The sequence below is a fragment of the Acinonyx jubatus genome, chromosome D4, assembly GCF_027475565.1.
Source record: "Acinonyx jubatus isolate Ajub_Pintada_27869175 chromosome D4, VMU_Ajub_asm_v1.0, whole genome shotgun sequence".
NCBI classification, from domain to species: Eukaryota; Metazoa; Chordata; class Mammalia; order Carnivora; family Felidae; genus Acinonyx; species Acinonyx jubatus.
This window is the reverse complement of record NC_069391.1, coordinates 81,703,222-81,721,153: the sequence shown is the minus strand read 5'-3', so window position 1 is coordinate 81,721,153 and position 17,932 is coordinate 81,703,222. Positions and strand designations below refer to the sequence as shown.

The 17,932-nt window shown below is 46.0% G+C and overlaps 1 protein-coding gene across 5 annotated transcripts in view; it reads left to right on the top strand.

Moving 5' to 3' along the window:
• The window catches only part of PIP5K1B (phosphatidylinositol-4-phosphate 5-kinase type 1 beta), a 311,282-nt gene that overhangs the window by 172,277 nt on the left and 121,073 nt on the right, over nucleotides 1–17,932 (top strand). For all 5 annotated transcript variants that reach the window (XM_053205297.1, XM_027041084.2, XM_053205298.1 and 2 more), the window contains one exon: nucleotides 9,226–9,343. In XM_053205297.1, coding sequence (XP_053061272.1) covers nucleotides 9,226–9,343 — 118 coding nt within the window. The remainder of the gene's footprint in view (nucleotides 1–9,225; nucleotides 9,344–17,932) is intronic.

The following is a 17,932-nucleotide window of genomic DNA, read 5'->3' as shown; positions in this document are numbered from 1 at the left end:
ATACACAATGGAGTACTACGTGGCAATGAGAAAGAATGAAATATGGCCCTTTGTAGCAACGGGGATGGAACTGGAGAGTGTGATGCTAAGTGAAATAAGCCATACAGAGAAAGACAGATACCATATGGTTTCACTCTTAGGTGGATCCTGAGAAACTTAACAGGAACCCATGGGGGAGGGGAAGGAAAAAAAGAGGTTAGAGTGGAAGACAGCCAAAGCATAAGAGACTCTTAAAAACTGAGAACAAACTGAGGGTTGATGGGGGGTGGGAGGGAGGGGTGGGTGGGTGATGGGTATTGAGGAGGGAACCTTTTGGGATGAGCACTGGGTGTTGTATGGAAACCAATTTGACAATAAACTTCATATAGTGAAAAATAAACAAACAAACAAACAAACAAACAAACACATCTTCCAAAGTTTAAAAAAAAAAAAAAGAAAAAGAAAAAGAGGGCATCGGAGAAGCAACGGCTGATGCCAGGATTTTGCGGCCTGTCATTCACAAGACGGGCTGGGGGCCCACAGTTGGGCCTCATATCTGGGTTCAGTCGCGTAGCTCTTCCTCCGTGAGGCCTTCAACTTAGCTCTCCTCCAGAAAACTTAGGAGAATCCCGCCCGTTTGACACCATAGGTGGTGTCAAAAACACCCCGGTTGACCGTACAGGTCACCTCCAACTCGATCGTGTTTTGGGGGGGAAATCCGTTCAACAAATAAATCTGGGGCGGATGGTGGAGACAGTTGCGTATCTGTGTGAATACACGCGGTGCCACTGACCACTTACAGGTGGTTTAAACGGTAAGGCTTCTGTTACGTATTCTTTACCAAAAGAAAGCAAATAAGTTAAAATGTGTTAAGTCTCGTGCTAGCTTAGGATAGGAAGAGAAGTAATCGTGATTAAATTGGAAATGTCCCCGCGACTGCAATGGCCTAGCAAATAAAAACTCAGCTATTTGACTTGGGGGTGCAGGGCAATCGCTTTGTCTTCGGGGCTCTGCGGATAAATGTGTAAGACACAGTTCCATTTTAAAATGTAAGTATTGCTCCCCAAACGAAGCCACTTTTGGTATCAGTTGTTACTTATGGGCTCGGGTGAGAATGGCTGGGGAGAGCCTTTGACCCTCAGTATCTTCGTTGCTTTATTTTTTTTTTAAGTCTTCAGGGAAATGGTACTTAAGTTCATCTTTACATCCAGTTGTCAACTGTCCCGAAATCAACCCATTAGGTGGTGAACCCAGACAGCCTAGTTTTGCTTTAAATGCTTTTGGTTGAAGAATACAGTACACCTATCAGGAATTTTGAAGGTTGCTTCTCTAGGGTCCTGGGCAGCCACCAGAGCTAGTTTCCAGACAATGAGAACAGTGACAGGTGCTCTGTCTCTGCTGGTCTCTTCTACCCACCGTGTCCAATCAACAGAGCCAGCTTTGGACGGGCCCCGGGGAAAAGCGGGGCCCAAGCATATGGGCCCCAGACCAGCACCCTCAGGATCACGTTGAACTTTGTTAAGAAATCAGATTCTTGGGCCCCACCCACATCAACTGAACCAAGAACTTCAGGGATGGGCCCGAGAAATCTATTGAACCATCCTTCCAGGAGATTCTAAGCACATAATTGTTGAAGAACCACTGACCTCGCGTGTGACTTCCCATGTGACAGGGATGATCTTTCTCGTAACTACCAAATTTTGTTCTTGGAGTTCTTACGTGATTTTTGCAACTAATGTTAAACTCCGCATGACTTTTCAGCGAACACCTAAAATATCAAAATTACATCTGTGTCCCAAGTAAATTATGCGTGACACTCTATGAGATACTTTACAACAAGGAGCGTGTAACTAGGTTTTCATGAGCTCTTTCTTGGTGCCATGAATCCTTCTGTTCCTGGATGATTTATTAAAAGCATACTGTATCTTGATGATTAAGGCAAAACGAGGTCTCCTTTTTCTTCAGGAGTAGAAAAGCCAACAGTGTCCATGCCTAGAATTTGTGTCTTTGACCTTCACCCTCTAGACCGCGGAGAAGCATCAGCCCCTGTGTGGCACCCATGTCGCTGGGGGAGGGGAGGCTTAGCTAATGACCCTATTGGGAGGAACCCACTGTCACTTAAAATGTATCATTTTAACATATATATAGCTTTTTAAGCATCAGTGTGATAGGAAGCATTTGATGCAGACAAGAATTTCTTTTAGCAAATGCCATATTGTTTTTTTTTTTAAATAACATACGCACTCTGGATGTGTTTCCATGAAAACAGAAGAAACGGATGTGGGTCTTGCCTCAGTTTCCTCATCTGGGCTGTTCGTTAATTTTGCCAAGGGACTGAGCCCAGCTCTTCTCAGTGGCGGTGGTATCGGCTCTTTTGGATAAGACAACACTTTGTGCCAGGGTACACGTGTTAGGATATTTGTCACCCCCGAGGCCTTGCCAGTAATATCTGTCTCTTGGTTACTCTCGCAGCCACAAAGCTCCCACAGAGTGATGAGTCAATTCAGTACCTTGGCCATGGCGACCGTTTCATGGATATAGACCCCCTGTGAAAATTAACAAACTGTACTTTATGTCAGCTACACATCCGTAAAGCTGCCAGATAAAGTTTCCTCCCTGCCCATCCATAAACTCCCACACTTGCCTGGAGACAGGAGGAAGGGGGAGGAGGTGGGCAGGACTGTTTCTGACCGTCCAAGTCTTTGATGGCTCTAAAACGCAATGAGTCTATCTGGGTCATAGAGAAAACTCATTGCATTGGGTGTCTTGAGATGTTCTTGTTACTGCCACTGTCTCCCTTAGCAACGAAATGTGTCATGTTTGTTTGTTTACTTATTTCAAAGTGGCTCACAGTTATTTTTAGATATTATATCCTGTTCCACACATCATTTCATTTTGTAGATGGAAAAAAAAAAGCCTCTGGACTTGGGATTTGAAGGATGATAGAAAATCCCTTTCAACAGGGGCTCCTGCGTGGCTCAGTCGGTTAAGCGTCCAACTTTGGCTCAGGTCATGATCTCATGGTTTGTGGGTTCGTGCCCCGTGTCGGGCTCTGTGCTGACAGCTCAGAGCCTGGATCCTGCTTCGGACTCTGTGTCTCCCTCTCTCTCTGCCCCTCCCCTGCTCGTGCTCTGTCTCTAAAAAATTCAATGAAACGTTAAAAAAAATTGTTTTTAATCCCTTTCAACAATCTGGTCCCATGATCTTCCAAAGTCAATGTAGATTAGTAAGAGAGCTATGACCACATTTTAATCTTTTGACCCCAGGTTCTGCAGTGCAGTCAGAAACTCAAAGTTGTAGATAAAATGGCATGTGTAAAGGGACTAGGAAGAAAGAGGAGGATGTTTTCTAATGTTTAGCCATGCAAACATGACCCTGACATGGCAAAAGGAAGCAAAATTGATGAGTGCCAGCCATGAACCACCCATAGTTTAACTGACATAACATTTATATGATACAGCATATAGCATTAACTTATTGTTACTATCTTTCAACTTTACCAAAAAATCCATTTTACAGATGGAGTAACTGAGGCCCGGAAACAGGAAGTGTCTTAACCCAAAGCTATACAACCAATAAATGGTGATGTCAGGATTTGAACTCAGGGATGGCCGACTCCAAAGTTTTGTTTTTCCTTACACCGTGGCAAGAAAGCACAGTAACAATAGTTCTGCTTGTTTGAATCAGAGAAAGTACCCAGCTTCCACCTTAGAAAGTTTTCCCTCCAGCCCCTTGACAAGCAGCTTTAATACTGTCCTCCGTTCCCCTTCAGGAGACGCCATCCCGGCTTTGTCTGCAATGGAAAATAGGGCTTGAAAGCTGGCAGTAAAAGTTTATATATCTTTCCATATTCAAGAGTAATCATCTACCCAAAGAATTTATAAAAGTCTCTTGCATTTTAATCTCCTCCCTCATAAAATGGAGTTCAGTTTGGCGAACACAGATTGCTCTCTGTATGCACCCTTGGGGGTGGATGGGAATAGCCAAGGGATACCCTCATTGGGCAGAGAATTACCCAGAACTGCTGTGAGGGTGTGACATTTTTCTACGGGACAGGCAAACATAGAGGTCAACAGTTCGTGTGAGCGTTGCCAGATTTCAGTGCTAGATGTTAAGGTTTTGACAGATGAGGCAACTGCCTGCATTTCAAATAATACTGACGTAAACTCATCCAAGAACCCATCTCTCTCTACCATGGGTCAGCACACTCCAGCCCATGGGACAGACCTGGCTCCCTGCCCCTTTTTGTTGATAAAGTTGCCTTGGAACACAGCCACATCCATTCATTTACATATTGTCTGTTTTCCCACCACAGCAGTAGAGCTGAGTGGTTGCAACAGAGATTCTTTTTTTTTTTTTAATTTTTTTTAACGTTTATTCATTTTTGAGACAGAGAGAGACAGAGCATGAATGGGGGAGGGTCAGAGAGAGAGGGAGACACAGAATCCGAAACAGGCTTCAGGCTCTGAGCAGTCAGCACAGAGCCCGACGTGGGGCTCGAACTCACGGACCGTGAGATCATGACCTGAGCCGAAGTCGGAGGCTTAACCGACCAAGCCACCCAGGCGCCCCACAACAGAGATTCTTAAAGGATTGCCAGCCCCTCGTCGGTACAGACATTTTCTAGCCCGTCTTCTGTGTGGGTGGATAACACACAAATCATGAAAGAGGATGCGTGGCTGTTTCTGGACAAGCCAACCAGGATGATGTCCTTTCAAGTCAAAACTCTTCAAATATGCGTTTAACATTTATGGGGTAGGGACGGGGAGATACCGATTTCCTACTCGTAAAAGGCGCATACCTCTTCCTTTAGTTCCAGATAAAAGGTTTATTGTGTGTAGTGATTGTTATATAACATTGTAACTTACTTGAAATTGCCTTCAAACACGATTTCCCAGGATGGTACCAACTACTTGGGAAGTTCAGCATATAGACAGTGATATCCCGTGTTCCAAGTACATGACAGCCCAGGATGCAGTATTTGGTTGTGGAATTTAAGCTGCCTCCATCTGCTGATTTTTAAAAATTGGCTGTTAGCTGGCTGGCCTTAAAAGATGGTGTGGCCTTCTGGGTGTCTCAGTCGGCTAAACGTCCGACTTCAGCTCAGGTCATGATCTCACGGTTCGCGAATTCAAGCCCCGCGTCGGGCTCTGTGCTGACAGCTCGGAGCCTGGAGCCTGCTTCGGAGTCTGTCTCTCCCTCTCTGTCTATACCTCCCATACTTGGGCTCTGTCTCTGTCTCTCTCTCAAAAAATAAATAAAACACTTTAAAAACGTTTATTAAAAAACATTACTTCTGAATGTGTCTGTGATGATTTCTCCGCAGGAAATTTGCATTCAAATCAGTAGACTGACCCAAGATCACTTCATCAGTTTCCTGTGGGCCCACATGGAACCGAAAGGTAGAGGAAGGGCAAATTCGCTCCCTGCTGGAGCTGGACAGGCACCTTGCCCTGCGTGCAGACGTTAGCACTCCTGCTTGGGCCTTCTGGCTCGGGCCAGGACTTCCATTGGCTCACCTGGTTCTCAGACCTTCAAGGTTGAGCTCTACCAGCTTTCCTGGGCCTCCGGCTTACAGGTGGCAGATGGTGGGACTTCTCCCCCTCCATAATCACGTGAATGAGTCTGTCCCCCAGGAGCTGCTGGCCCGCTCCTTTTGCCAACAGCCTCCAAACCCCCTACTGTCAGTTACAGCTTGAAATCAGCAAATCCACCCGATATAAAACGCTGCCTCGGAAACAGCAGAGCTCTAGCTCTCGGCTCCCAAACTGGAGCCCCCCTTATGTGCCCTGCCGATGCCAAGTTAGTTTCATCTTATTGCTTAGCACCAACCCTCTCCTCCCAGTGCCACCCCAAATAGCATGTGGTTATCAGGCTGTGGAACCACGTACAGGAAGCTAAGGTGTTCCCAGCGCATCCAGCTGAGAATGTTCTTGTGGCCCATCAAGCTTCTGTAAGTACAATCCTGCCCCCCGTGACCCCACAGTGTGAGGTCCTCCTGGAGAAGAAGAGCTGGTGTATTTGGGCAGGGGCTACTCGGAAGCCTGCAACTGAATCGTGAAAAGGAGGACTTAACCTAGGAACGTCAAGTTTAAGTTTAAGCGTACCTATCTGCCTATGACTTTCCCACGGCTCTGGTGTGAATCTAATGTCCTCATCTTGTTTGTTCCTGACCAGCTTAGGCCATTACTTTCCCTCCCTGGACTTTGTTTTTTTTCTTTTACCTGCTAAATGGGAATCGCCAGGTAGTGGCTAGTGCTTCCTTCAGACTTCAACATTGTATAATTCTAAACGTCCCTTGCCACTAAGAAATACGTTTTTGTAAATTTGTTTAATGTGTATCTTTGAGAACAGGGAGAGACAGAGCACCAGCAGGGGAGGGGGAGAGAGAGAGGGAGACACAGAGTCCGAAGCAGGCTCCAGGCTCTGAGCTGTCAGCACGGAGCCTGACACAGTGCTCGAACCCATGAACCGTGAGACCAGGACCTGAGCCAGAGTCGGACGCTTCACCGACTGAGCCACTCAGGCGTCCTGAGAAATACATATTTTTAGATTTAATAAGAGCAGTGGTGGGGCGCCTGGGTGGCTCAGTCGGTGGAGCAACCAACTCTTGGTTTCAGCTCAGGTCATGATCTCACAGTTGTGAGATTCTCGCTTAAGATTCTCTCACAGTCTTGGTCCCCCAACTGCATAAGAATAAGCCATTTGAAGAAAAACACCAAGGACTAGAACATGGGGGTTTTATCTTACTGTGTGAACATTGAAGCTAATGTCGTGCATTCTAATGGAATTAATGACTTTGATTGCATGAGCTATCAAGGACAGAAGAGGGTGGAAGAAATAAGAAACTGGCAACACTCTCAGCCCCCTGAAAGCAGCCCAATTCGGAACCCAAGGATCTGTATTTGCTTTTACTTGTTTGCAAGGGGGCAGAGGCATGTCAGTGGTCACTTTGAGCCTCTTTGATTTTCTCTCTTATTTCTGCCCAGCCAGCATTTTCAAGTTACTCCATGTCCTAGGAGTTCCAGAATTATTCCTCTTGACAATCCCATAGGACCTGGAACTGAGTACATGTCCCCTGAGACGTCTCAAAATACGGACTGAGGAAATGTTCCGATGCGATGTCCGGGCAGCACATGTGCATTGTGAATATTCAACTATCCTCGCTTCAGGAAACAGCAGCTGTTCAGATGAGTAGGTGATTTCGGGCCGTTTCACACACCGAGCTGATGCAGAGGTGACGGCTCTTACCCCAGGCAGTCCCGGTCCCTGCACCACTGCCCTGAAGGGCAAGCCTTGCTGCTGCCCTAGTGCAAGCTTCACCTCTACAGATAAGATGTATTATCTGATGTCAAGCCCTGACAATACAAGCCAACTACTTCCGCTGGAAGTCACCAGAAGAAGCAGTCATCTGTGACCACGCGAGAGGAAGAACTGGCCCTAGTGGATATATTGAATAGATAATCTCCTAAATAGCTTTCAAGGTTGATTTTTGACAATGATGGGTTTTTTTTTTTAACTAATTAATTTTGAAATTCCAGTGTAATTAGCATACAGTGTTATGCTGATTTCAGGGGTACAATATAGTGATTCAGTAATTCTATGCATTAGTCAGTGCTCATCAGGATAAGTGTACTTTTTAATCCCCATCACCTATTTCACCCCTGCCCCCACCTGCTTCCCCTTCGGGAGACCATCAGTTGTCTATAATGAAGAGTCTGTTTCTTGGTTTGTCTCTTTTCTTCGTTTGTTTTGTTTCTTCAATTCCACATAATGAGTGAATTCATATGGCATTTGTGATTCTCCGACTTGCTTCACTTAGCATAATACTCTCTAGATCCATTCACATTGTTGCAAATGGCAACATTTCATTCTTTTTATGGCTGTTATATTCCATTGTATCTGTCTATATCTCTAGACTATAGTGATTTTTCTTTTTTTTTTTTTACCTTACCTGGTGAGTTTTGAACCTAACCTTCAGGTAAGAATCAACTTTACTATTTTACCATTTGTCTTAAAAACTCACTGTTTTATTCAGAAACTACTTACTGTCAGTGATGTGCTGGGTACCGATACAAAAATCTGTACAAAAATCTGGCTGCCATGGACACAGTTAAACTGTTGTAGGTTCCAAGTGTTTGTTGCATGCTGAAAGCGTTTTTCTTTGCACAGGCTTACTCGTATCCATAAAAATTAGACCATGACAGAGTTGCCTTAGAGCCTCAGTGACCCACTTAGAATGTGGTAAAGAGAGATCTTGAACCTCTCTACAAAATTGTATTAATCTACTGAATTGTTCTCATTTTTCACAATGAAAACTTTTAAGTACAGGTGGATTAGGTGGCTTGTCGGATGTTGGGTGAGATATATTATAGTTGTAGTCAAAGACTAAAATGAATGATAAACATCAAAATTCAGGCTAGTGGATGCCTCTAAAGGAGAAAGAGAGTTTTATGATTAATAAAAAGTATAGAAGGCAGTTCAACTATACAGATAATATTTTATTTCTTAAGCAGCATTTTAGATTCATGAGTATTCACTGGTTTATTTCTTTATACCTTTTATGTGTCATAAATATTGCACAAAAATTTTCAAAGATGAACCCAGAAGAGGGGGGAAAAAGATAATGATGTCTCTGGGAATGCACATCAGGGTTTTAAAATTGCTAAAATATTTAAGGTCTCTTTTCCTATAAATATGGATGTAAGAAATAGTTCAGATTCAGGACTCCCCCATTTCCAGTGCGATGATTTTGTGAGTGACATTTTTAAAACCATTTCACTTATTCCTAGTTTAAAATCTTTATCCAATGTTTATGGTCAAAAAAATGCATTTTTCAAATCATTCCATGCACTAAGCCCTGAATCTTCTACCTAAAGCATCACAACTGGTTTCACTGGGGACGATGGAAAATCACAGGAGGAAAGTCACAGGCACAGGGGGATGATAAAGAATTTTCAGGCTGAAGACACACTGGGATTGGCAGGGAATATGGGCTTGGAGTGGCCCCTGCTGACTTAGCATCTGGTTTGACCTGATGGCCATTGCCCTTGGACATGAGCTTAGAGAGACCCTCAATTGGGGTATGTTTTTCTAACAGGGAAACTGGCCCGGGACTAGGAGAACTACAATATGAAGTCAAAATTGTCTTTGCTAATTTCTCTCTCTCTCTCTCTCTCTCTCTCTCTCTCTCTTTCTCGCGCGCGCGCGCGCTTTTTTTTTTTTTTTTAAATATTTTAACTGCAGTGAAGGGAGCAATCTGACCCCAGCACATCATTACCCAGACTTCAGATTTAAGACCTATGCTCCACTGGCATTCCGATATTTCAGAGAACTTTTTGGTATCAAGCCTGATGATTACTTGGTAAGAACCTGTTGTTTTCCTTCCTTCTTCAGAAACGTGTGATCTAAACATTTGTCTCATAGCAACAGCGACAAGTCGTGTGTGTCTCTTATAATGCTCTGGAGCCTCGTAAAAGGTCCAAGTTTTATAATGATGATAAATTTAGCTTCAGGCAATATGATTTGACTCTGCAGCCCTTACTGATAACTACAGAATCTGCTATGGTAATTGATATTTAAATAACTGTGGTGTTGGTTGCTACGTCAGATCATTATTCTAACAGATATAATTAGTTACAAATACTCCTGTGAATTTTGCTGATTGCATTCTACTTGAAAGCCTTCCTGTTTTAATTGCCTTATTTATTCCATTCATCTCAAACCTGCCTTGGCCTGCAACCATATTCACCTTGACCTACAATTTGAACAGCATTTTAAAGATGCTGGATAGGCTTGTTCTCAACATCTTTTGATGCAAGCTCTTTTTAAACGTATTTTTATTTGGCACAAGGGCATATCTTATCCTTAGAATTGTCGTTTCTGTCCATCATCTTTCTGGCACGCAGCAGGTGTAACACAACAGCTTTTTTGTGAGGTAGTCTGATCTGACCTCCTGCTCGAGGAACCCGGAACTTCCTTTTTGTTTCAAGAGAAAAATGGTTTATTTCATAATTTGATCACTGTTAACACCCTGGGGCTCTTCACAATCGGTTTTCAAGAAGCTGTAGGAAGGATGCCATCAAATATTTATTGTTCGTCCTTTTCTGAATGATCTTAATAAGACTTGAGCCAGATCCTGGAATAAAGCTTTGCACGGGAAGTATAGCAACATTTATCACTGGGAACAGAGACTATCGAAACTGCATTGTATAATTTGGCTGAGATGCACATAATAAAATTCAAAGCTCATTCTCTTCTGCGCCGATGAAAACCTGCACATGACCTTCTTCTTTTTTTTTTTTTCAGCTTTTATTGTAACTCCAGTTAACGTGCAGTGTTACATTAGTTTCAGGTGTATAATATGGTGATTCACCACTTGCATACATCACCTGGGGCCAGCACAGCAGGTGCACTCCTTAATCCCCATCACCTGCTTCCCCCACCCCCACCCCCACCCCCACCCCACCCCCACCCCCACCCCTCTCCCCTCAGGTATGACTCTCTTCTTTAGTTGAGCCCTAAGAAACTCATATGACTTCTGCTCAGTGAGATGATACTGGCTCCTCAAGGCACATTACCAAGACTTCACAGGGCAGTGGGAACTGAGTAGAAAGTCCCTGGGCAGTCCTGCTCCCCTTAAATGTGTCCATCCAGGTAGCTTTCTGCCTCGCCACGCCCCTTGAGCTGTGATGTCAGGTGTCTCTACCCAGCATTACCAAACCTGCCCTCCCCAGCTACTCCAGTGCACGAACCCATGCGTGTTGGGGGTGGGGGGGTACTAGAGAAGATTCTTTGGTTTCTGACCATTCTCTCATTACTGAGTGTCACTGTCATTCAGGAAACATGTTGATGGAACTCAGTGGGGTCTTGATGCTGTTTTATTGAAAATGAGATTGTGCTCTCCTCTGCCACACGTTAGAAATCAGTTGGGTTCTCCTTCTGAATTTCCTTGAGCTTCTGCTAACCGAGGAGATGGCATTTGCTTGCATTTCATAGCACAGATCCCGTCATTGTGATGAGATGGCCAACTGCCTCCCCTTCACCTGTAGGTCTGTCTTTGGCCCTCCTGGGGCCACTGAGCTACAGTCTGGGAAGGCAATTTTCGCGCTCATTCTGTCCGGCAAAAGGGCTTTCTTGGGGGAAGGCCTTTTTCTGATCAATGGGGCCCACGGCTTACAGAGTTTCCTAGTGCGCCTTTAAGCTGGCAAAGTTACTTTCATCATGGGGTTCGAGTGTGTACAAAGGAGCCCAGGAGACAAAGCTGATGGCTTTGCAGAGCAGAAGTCTTCCTTCATGGAGCTGGCAAAAGGTAGATTAATCGATCATCGCATACTTTGAACACTTAGGCCACGAAAATACTTTGCCACTGATTATAGGGAAATTTGAAAGTTAGAAGCCATGACCCTCAGGGAACTTAGAATCCAACCCGGCAAGATGACTTTGTGTGGGCGAAACATCAGTTCTACCAGACAGCAAATAAAAAGACCAGAGGGAAATAGCAAACAGCCCAGGATTTCAGAGGAGGGAGGGGGTCTCTCTCTGTCGCATGGAGGATTAGGAGGGCGTGAAATGGTTTAGCTCTAGTGACTTAGAAATTGGAAGGGATTTGAGTCGGAGGGAAAGAAGGGAAGTTGACTGCACATTTGATGATGTTGAGCAGTAATGTTTTTGGTGGGATGATGGTATTGGGGGTTCAGTTTCAAAAGAGGAGTCTTTGTCTTTTAGAGATGCATGCCAGAGTCTCTCTGGAGGAAATGAGTTGATGTCTGGGATTCGCTTCGAGAGACTTTGAGGGAAGCAGGCAGAGGAGTGATGGGGGTATAGTGGAAACAAGATTGGCCATGAGTTGATAATTGCAGAAGCCAGAAGAGAAGCATACGGATATTAATTACACAATTCTCTTTGCTTGTAGGAGGTTTGAAATTTTCCCTAATGAGAAGTTGGGGGGAGGGGCAGGGAGAAAAAGATAGGAACAGGCAGGTAAGAATGCTTTTCTTCGATTCCATTTTTCCACCTCCTGTATCAACACAGTCCAGTAAATGGACCCATCTCTGGGACCTACGAGAAACAGAGGGCACTGGCCCTCTAGCTAAACATGGCTACCTGGTCCCCAGTGGTTATGGCCATCTACCTGCCCCGCACTGAGACACCCCCCGGGGACACCCCCAGCCCAGAACTAGAAGCTTACCTCCAAACCACTTAATCTGAAAACCCCAGCCAGTGATCTCAAGTGTGGTAGAGGAGGAAGGGGTTTTTCACCTGACATGACAGGCTTTCCAGAATTAGATACAACCATCAGACTTTTTAGTCCAACCGTTCATTATAGATGAACAGTCTAAAGCTGGGGTCGGTGAAGGAGGCGCCCAAGGTTATCCACGTTGGTAGGCGCAGACCCCAGACCAGACCTGGGATCCCCCAGCCCTCCCCTGGGCTCTTTCCCATTCCCCAGCTGCCTCTCAGCCCACTGAGTCTCAGACCTCTCATTAAATGTGTTCACTGCGTTAAGACTCCCTCGACCATGAAACCGTCAGCTGTGATTATCCATTCTGAAACACCTCCCCAACGGGGTCAGACACCCTTAACGAAGCATTTTTTTGGAAGAGTTAAGCCCAAATAAAACACAGGAAAATCAAATAAGACCTCCCTTAAAAAAAAAAAAAGTGTGGGGAAAAAGAAAAAAAGGATACTGTGCAAATGCCAAAGTACATCCTGGCGTCTGTCAAACTGGGGCTAGTTGAACCCAAATTTGTGAAGATAGACTGATCTAAAAGGGGAGAGAAGGTAACATGATAGAGTGATCGGTGACTCTCCAGCCGGGCCTAATGCTGATCCCCCTGATATGTGTGCATTTCCACTCAGTGCTGTGGTCTTGTATCTGGATTTTTGCCTGAATTACTCTGTTTACGTTCTCAGTACCATTAACATCCGCCATCTGCATACCGATTACAAGTTTCATGTTGGAACAGGCATTATTTGGATTGTGAGACCGCACACTGAAGGTGCTTGTGCATACACAGCCCAGCAGCCTGGCTGTGCCTCCTTCCTTCCTTGTTCCAAAATAAACGCCTCTCGAGGGAAGGCCAAGGTCCCCGGAGCATTTTTTTTCCCATCTCTGCTTGGGCAGCAAGCCTTCGGTTTGATTTCCTTCTCCCCCAGGTGCCAGAGTGGTGCAAAATCCAGGGTGATTTGTATGACGTCTTTCCAGACTCACCGGCACCGATAAGAACAGGGTGAATATTTAACACTATCAAGGGAAAGAAATGGCAGGAAAACTTATCTCCACCCCACTGTGCAAGTTTACGTTGTTACTTTGCCTTGGCGGGGGCGGCGGGGCATTGGGGGGTGGGGGGGGCAGCTGGATTGCACTTTGTAGTTTTTTCCAGCGGGAATAGTCAGGAGGCCCTACAGGAAATAGAAGGGAGACAATGAATGCATCGGAACAGCTTGCACAGAAGAGAGAGCCTGAAAGGAGGTACATAAAACGCAGGGTACACGTGGGGCCTTGTTGATCAAGGCTAATTAAAATGTTCCCGTCTCTCCTCTTTATTTGCTCTTAAATGGCAACGTTTCAGAGCAGGTTGCTTAGCGCGGAGCGTGGTAACCAAGTGATAGGGTGAGGTATCACGGGATTATACATGAGGACGGTAATATTCCTGGTTGATATCAAAATGCCAGTTTCTTGCACACCACTGCACTGCTGGTAGTGACCCCCAGCGAGTTATTAAGAAATGCCAAAACGATTTATTTTTCCCTGCATATCAATGTATAAATTACCTATTAAAGGAGGATTTGACAAGTAACCAATGAAGTATTTTCCCTATAATGTCACTGCTTCTAGAAGAATTTGAGGCTTTAATTAGAAGCAGATGATTAGGTCTGAATCCAGTTTTCTCTCGACCGCTCTTCCTGAATCACCCCCTAATTTCTCTATTTGCAGCCTCTAATTTCTGCATTCTGTGTTGTTGTTCGACTTCCGCAACATTAACTCCTGTCTGTAGGAAGGCTCTGTGCGGGGAATTCTGAGCCCGTAAAACAAAGAATCAGAATTCCTAAAGAGAGTCTGGGGTCTGCCTTCGCTCTTTAGAAGAGCTTGGGGTCCACACCTTTATTTTCCAATGTCTCAAATCTATGATTATACGAGAGACCCATTCTTCTCCTTGATTCACTGTGTCCCAGCGGATCTTCGGGTAGCCTCCTGGTTGCTGGAGCTCAGCCGAAACCCTTAGTACATCTTGAGGCACCAGTTTTTCCTCGCCTAGACGGTGTGGACTCACTCGCCTGTGTGTGGTCATGTGATAAGACATAGCCCAGCATTAAATCCTTAGCGACCCCTGGGTGGCTCAGCCGGTTAAGCCTCAGACTTCGGCTCACGTCATGATCGCACGGTCCGTGAGTTCGAGCCCCACGTCGGGCTCTGTGCTGACACCTCGGAGCCTGGAGCCTGCTTCGGCTTCTGTGCCTCCCTCTCTCTCCCAAAAATAAACAAACATTAAAAAAAGAAGAAGAAGAAAGAAAGAAATAGGAACAGCAGTAGGTACGTGGTCACTCTTTGCCAGGGTTTTGGAAAGCATCCCCTTTGAAAACCTTCAGCTGCTTTCTTGTAGACGTTAGTGTCTTTGTTTCAGAGATGAGGTTCCTTGGACTCCGAGATGCCAAGGTACTTCCTCCAGGTCGCTGAGGTGGCCGCTGGCAGAGCCGTGATGTGAAAAAAGGTGATTCCAAGTCCCACGCCCTTCACACTCAACCAGCTCTCCAGGTGGATCCTGCACCCACGGCAGGAAAGCACCCTCTGCTTCCGCTGGGCTTTTACGGCATCCTTTGTGCGGTCTTATTTTTCCTCGTCTCTGCATCACTCGTAATGACCGAGGCATTCTAATGCTGCTCAGCAAGAAAGCCTCAGGAAGCAAGCCCGGGGCCGCCTGGGTGGCTCAGTCCGCTACCCATCCGACTCTTGATTTCGGTTCACGTCAGGATCTCACAGTTAAGAGATCGAGCCCCTCGTCAGGGACTCTGTGCTGACAGCACACAACCTGCTTGGGATACATTCGGTCTACCGCCGTCCTACCCCCGCCTTGCGTGTGCTCTTTCTCTCTCTCAAAATAAATAAATCCACATGAAAAAGAAAAAGCAAGCCTGGGGGAAAGAAGGAGAAGATAGAAGGCAGCATGCAGTTACTTCTTTCTTTTCTTGGAAAATTGTGTTTCCCTCATCCACGTGCTGCCGAAGCAAGAGAATTTAAAGTCACCAGTTAGAACTGCCTTTTAATTGTTTTTTCTCCCGGTTTCTCCCTCCCCTCTCCTTGTCCCCCACTCCCCCACCTCCTACTCCCTCCTCTCAGCCTTTTCTGTGATGGACACTTAAATATCCAGAAGCCCAGGTAGAAAGCTTTGGGCAATGTTGCCAATGTTTGCACCCTTAGGGTGCGACTGTTTAAACCCCCTCTTTGCCCCTCACCAGGACTGGTCTCATCTCACACGCTGGGTCTTGACCTTTTTGTCTACCGCTCGGTGTTTCTCTAAGTCAGTATTGGGGATCCTCGGTTCGTGAACACTGAGCTCCATAACCAGACATTGACTTCTCTTCTGGGTTTGTTTTGACGTTTTGGGTGAGATCGACAGCCCTTCACCTTAATTGGTGAAGTTCAGCCCTTCGTCTGGCAAAAACGCGTGTCGTGCCTGCTGTGTGCCTGATCCTGCCCTGTGTCACCGCGTAAGGTCCGAGTAGCCGGTGCCCTGGTGGAGTTCTGCAGGCTGGTGGGGACTCGGGATCCTGAACAGGCACGTGAGGGATTTTGTGGTCACTTACGTGATGAGAACCAGAGATGTGGTGCCAGGAAGCAGGAGCGGGAAGAGGGCTCCAGAGTAAGTGCTGTCCAGTCCCACACGCGTCCCTGCATGCGACGTCCCACAGCCGCTCCCTTGCTGTGCACCCTGCGTGTTCCTTTTGTCCACCTGCGGTGGCTTCTCAGCACAGTGGACGGAGCGGTCGGTCCTCTGCTCCAGACTTTCCAACGGCTTTCAGCTCCCTTAGAGCAAAGTTCCAAGTCCTTGCAGTGACCCGTGCCGCCCTGTGTGGTCTGGCCCACCTGCCCTCTGGCCCCTTTCCTTGCAGCCCTCCCTGCTCACTCTGCTCCGGCCACTAGCCCCCTGGCTGTGCCTTGAGGTCCCCAGATCTCAAGACCTTTGCATTTGGAGCTCCCCTCTCCCTGACACGCCCTTCCCCCAGACAGCTGCAGGCCTCTGCTCAAGTCCCCACCCCCTCCCCCACACAGTGAGGCTTTAGTGACCCAGCCTTCTTGAAGTTTATCGCAGCCCAGTCCTCAGTCCCGGCTGGTACTCTGCCCCTTTCCGTGCCTCATCTGTCTCCACAGCACTTACTGCGTTCTGATGTATAATTGATTTACTTGGTTACCGTCTGTTTTCTCCTCCTGGGCTCTAAGCTTCATGAGTGCTTGAGACATAACAGATGCTCAGCAGAAGTTTTCTCAGTGTTAAATGAATACATGAATGAGTAATAGTCAGCCCGGTGAAGGTAGAATGGAAGTTTTTGGGACAAAGGAAAATGCAGAATCCTTGTAGGTGAGTGTCGCTGGCACATTTGAGAATATGGGAAGCACCTCTTCATGGCTAAAGCTAGATTTTAAGGAGGGAAGTGATGAAAGAGAAGGTTGGAAGGACAGGTGGGGCCATGCATGGCCTTGAAAGCTCTGTTAAGGGATTTGGGTGTTCTCATCTATCCAGGCGTCGGAAACCATCGAAAGATGTGAGGGCATGGAAGGGCTTGATCAGATTGGCATCTTAGAAAGATCTCCGGTTTCCTGGTGGAAAATGCAGGAGAGAAATGGAGAGTGGATAGTTGAGGCAAGGTGGAGTCTCCCATAGCAATCAAGACATGATGTAAAACCACTGAATTTACGGTATGAGCGAAGAATGGCATGAAGCGGGCAGATACCATCGCTAGTCTGGGTACGAAAGATGAGGGAATGGGGGGCATCAAGGTTGGTGATGCCCAAGTTTCTGGTTTGGGAACAGAATAAATAATGTTTCCGATCCTTGAATTAGGGGAAAGAAAGAGGTTGAAGGGATGCACATGATGTAGAGTTGCCATGTATAGTTGTTTAGGGTGTGTACTGCCCAAGAATACCTGGCTAAGCTGAAGAAGTAGAGGCTGGAATCTAGCCTTTCTTTTACTTATCAGCCTTGTATCTGACCCAGAGCTCCTTCTTCCAGAAGAAAAGCACCTCTTTCTAGTTACTACAGAGGCATCATAGGGGCTGACCATAGCCCTGAGATGAATTTGACTTTGAACTTGTTACAAGTGAAGTGCTTATGGTGTAACCAAATAGAAATATCTACTGAAAAAGTTAGGCATACAGGGGCGCCTGGGTGACTCCGTCGGTTAAGCGCCGACTTCAGCTCAGGTCATGATCTCGCGGTTCGTGAGTTCAAGCCCCGCGTCGGGCTCTGCGCTGACAGCTCAGAGCCTGGAGCCTGCTTCGGATTCTGTGTCTCCCTCTCTCGCTGCTCCTTCCCCACTCCTGCTCTGTCTCTGCCTCTCAAAAATCAATAAACATTAAAAATTTTTTTAAAAGTTAGGCGTACAGGTCTGGAGCATTATAGAGATCTGGGCTGGAGCTACAGGTGTTGAAACCATGCATGGATGACATCTTTTGGGAAAGCAAATAGAATAGGTGTTAGTGTTCAAGTGACAAATATACAGTATAAGTTGTACCTTCGGTCGTTATTTTATGGGCACTTGGCGAAAACAAAACACCTTAGACAACAGTACTGTTGACGTTAGTTTGTTGGAAAGACCTGATGATTCATGATTCGGTCATATGACACTGGAGGTGAGAAGGCGTTTCTGTTTGTCATAGAATCATTAAGATAAATGCATCAATTAAATCTTTAGAAATCCCAGAGAGCCCTCTTAATGTACATGGAACCTCCTT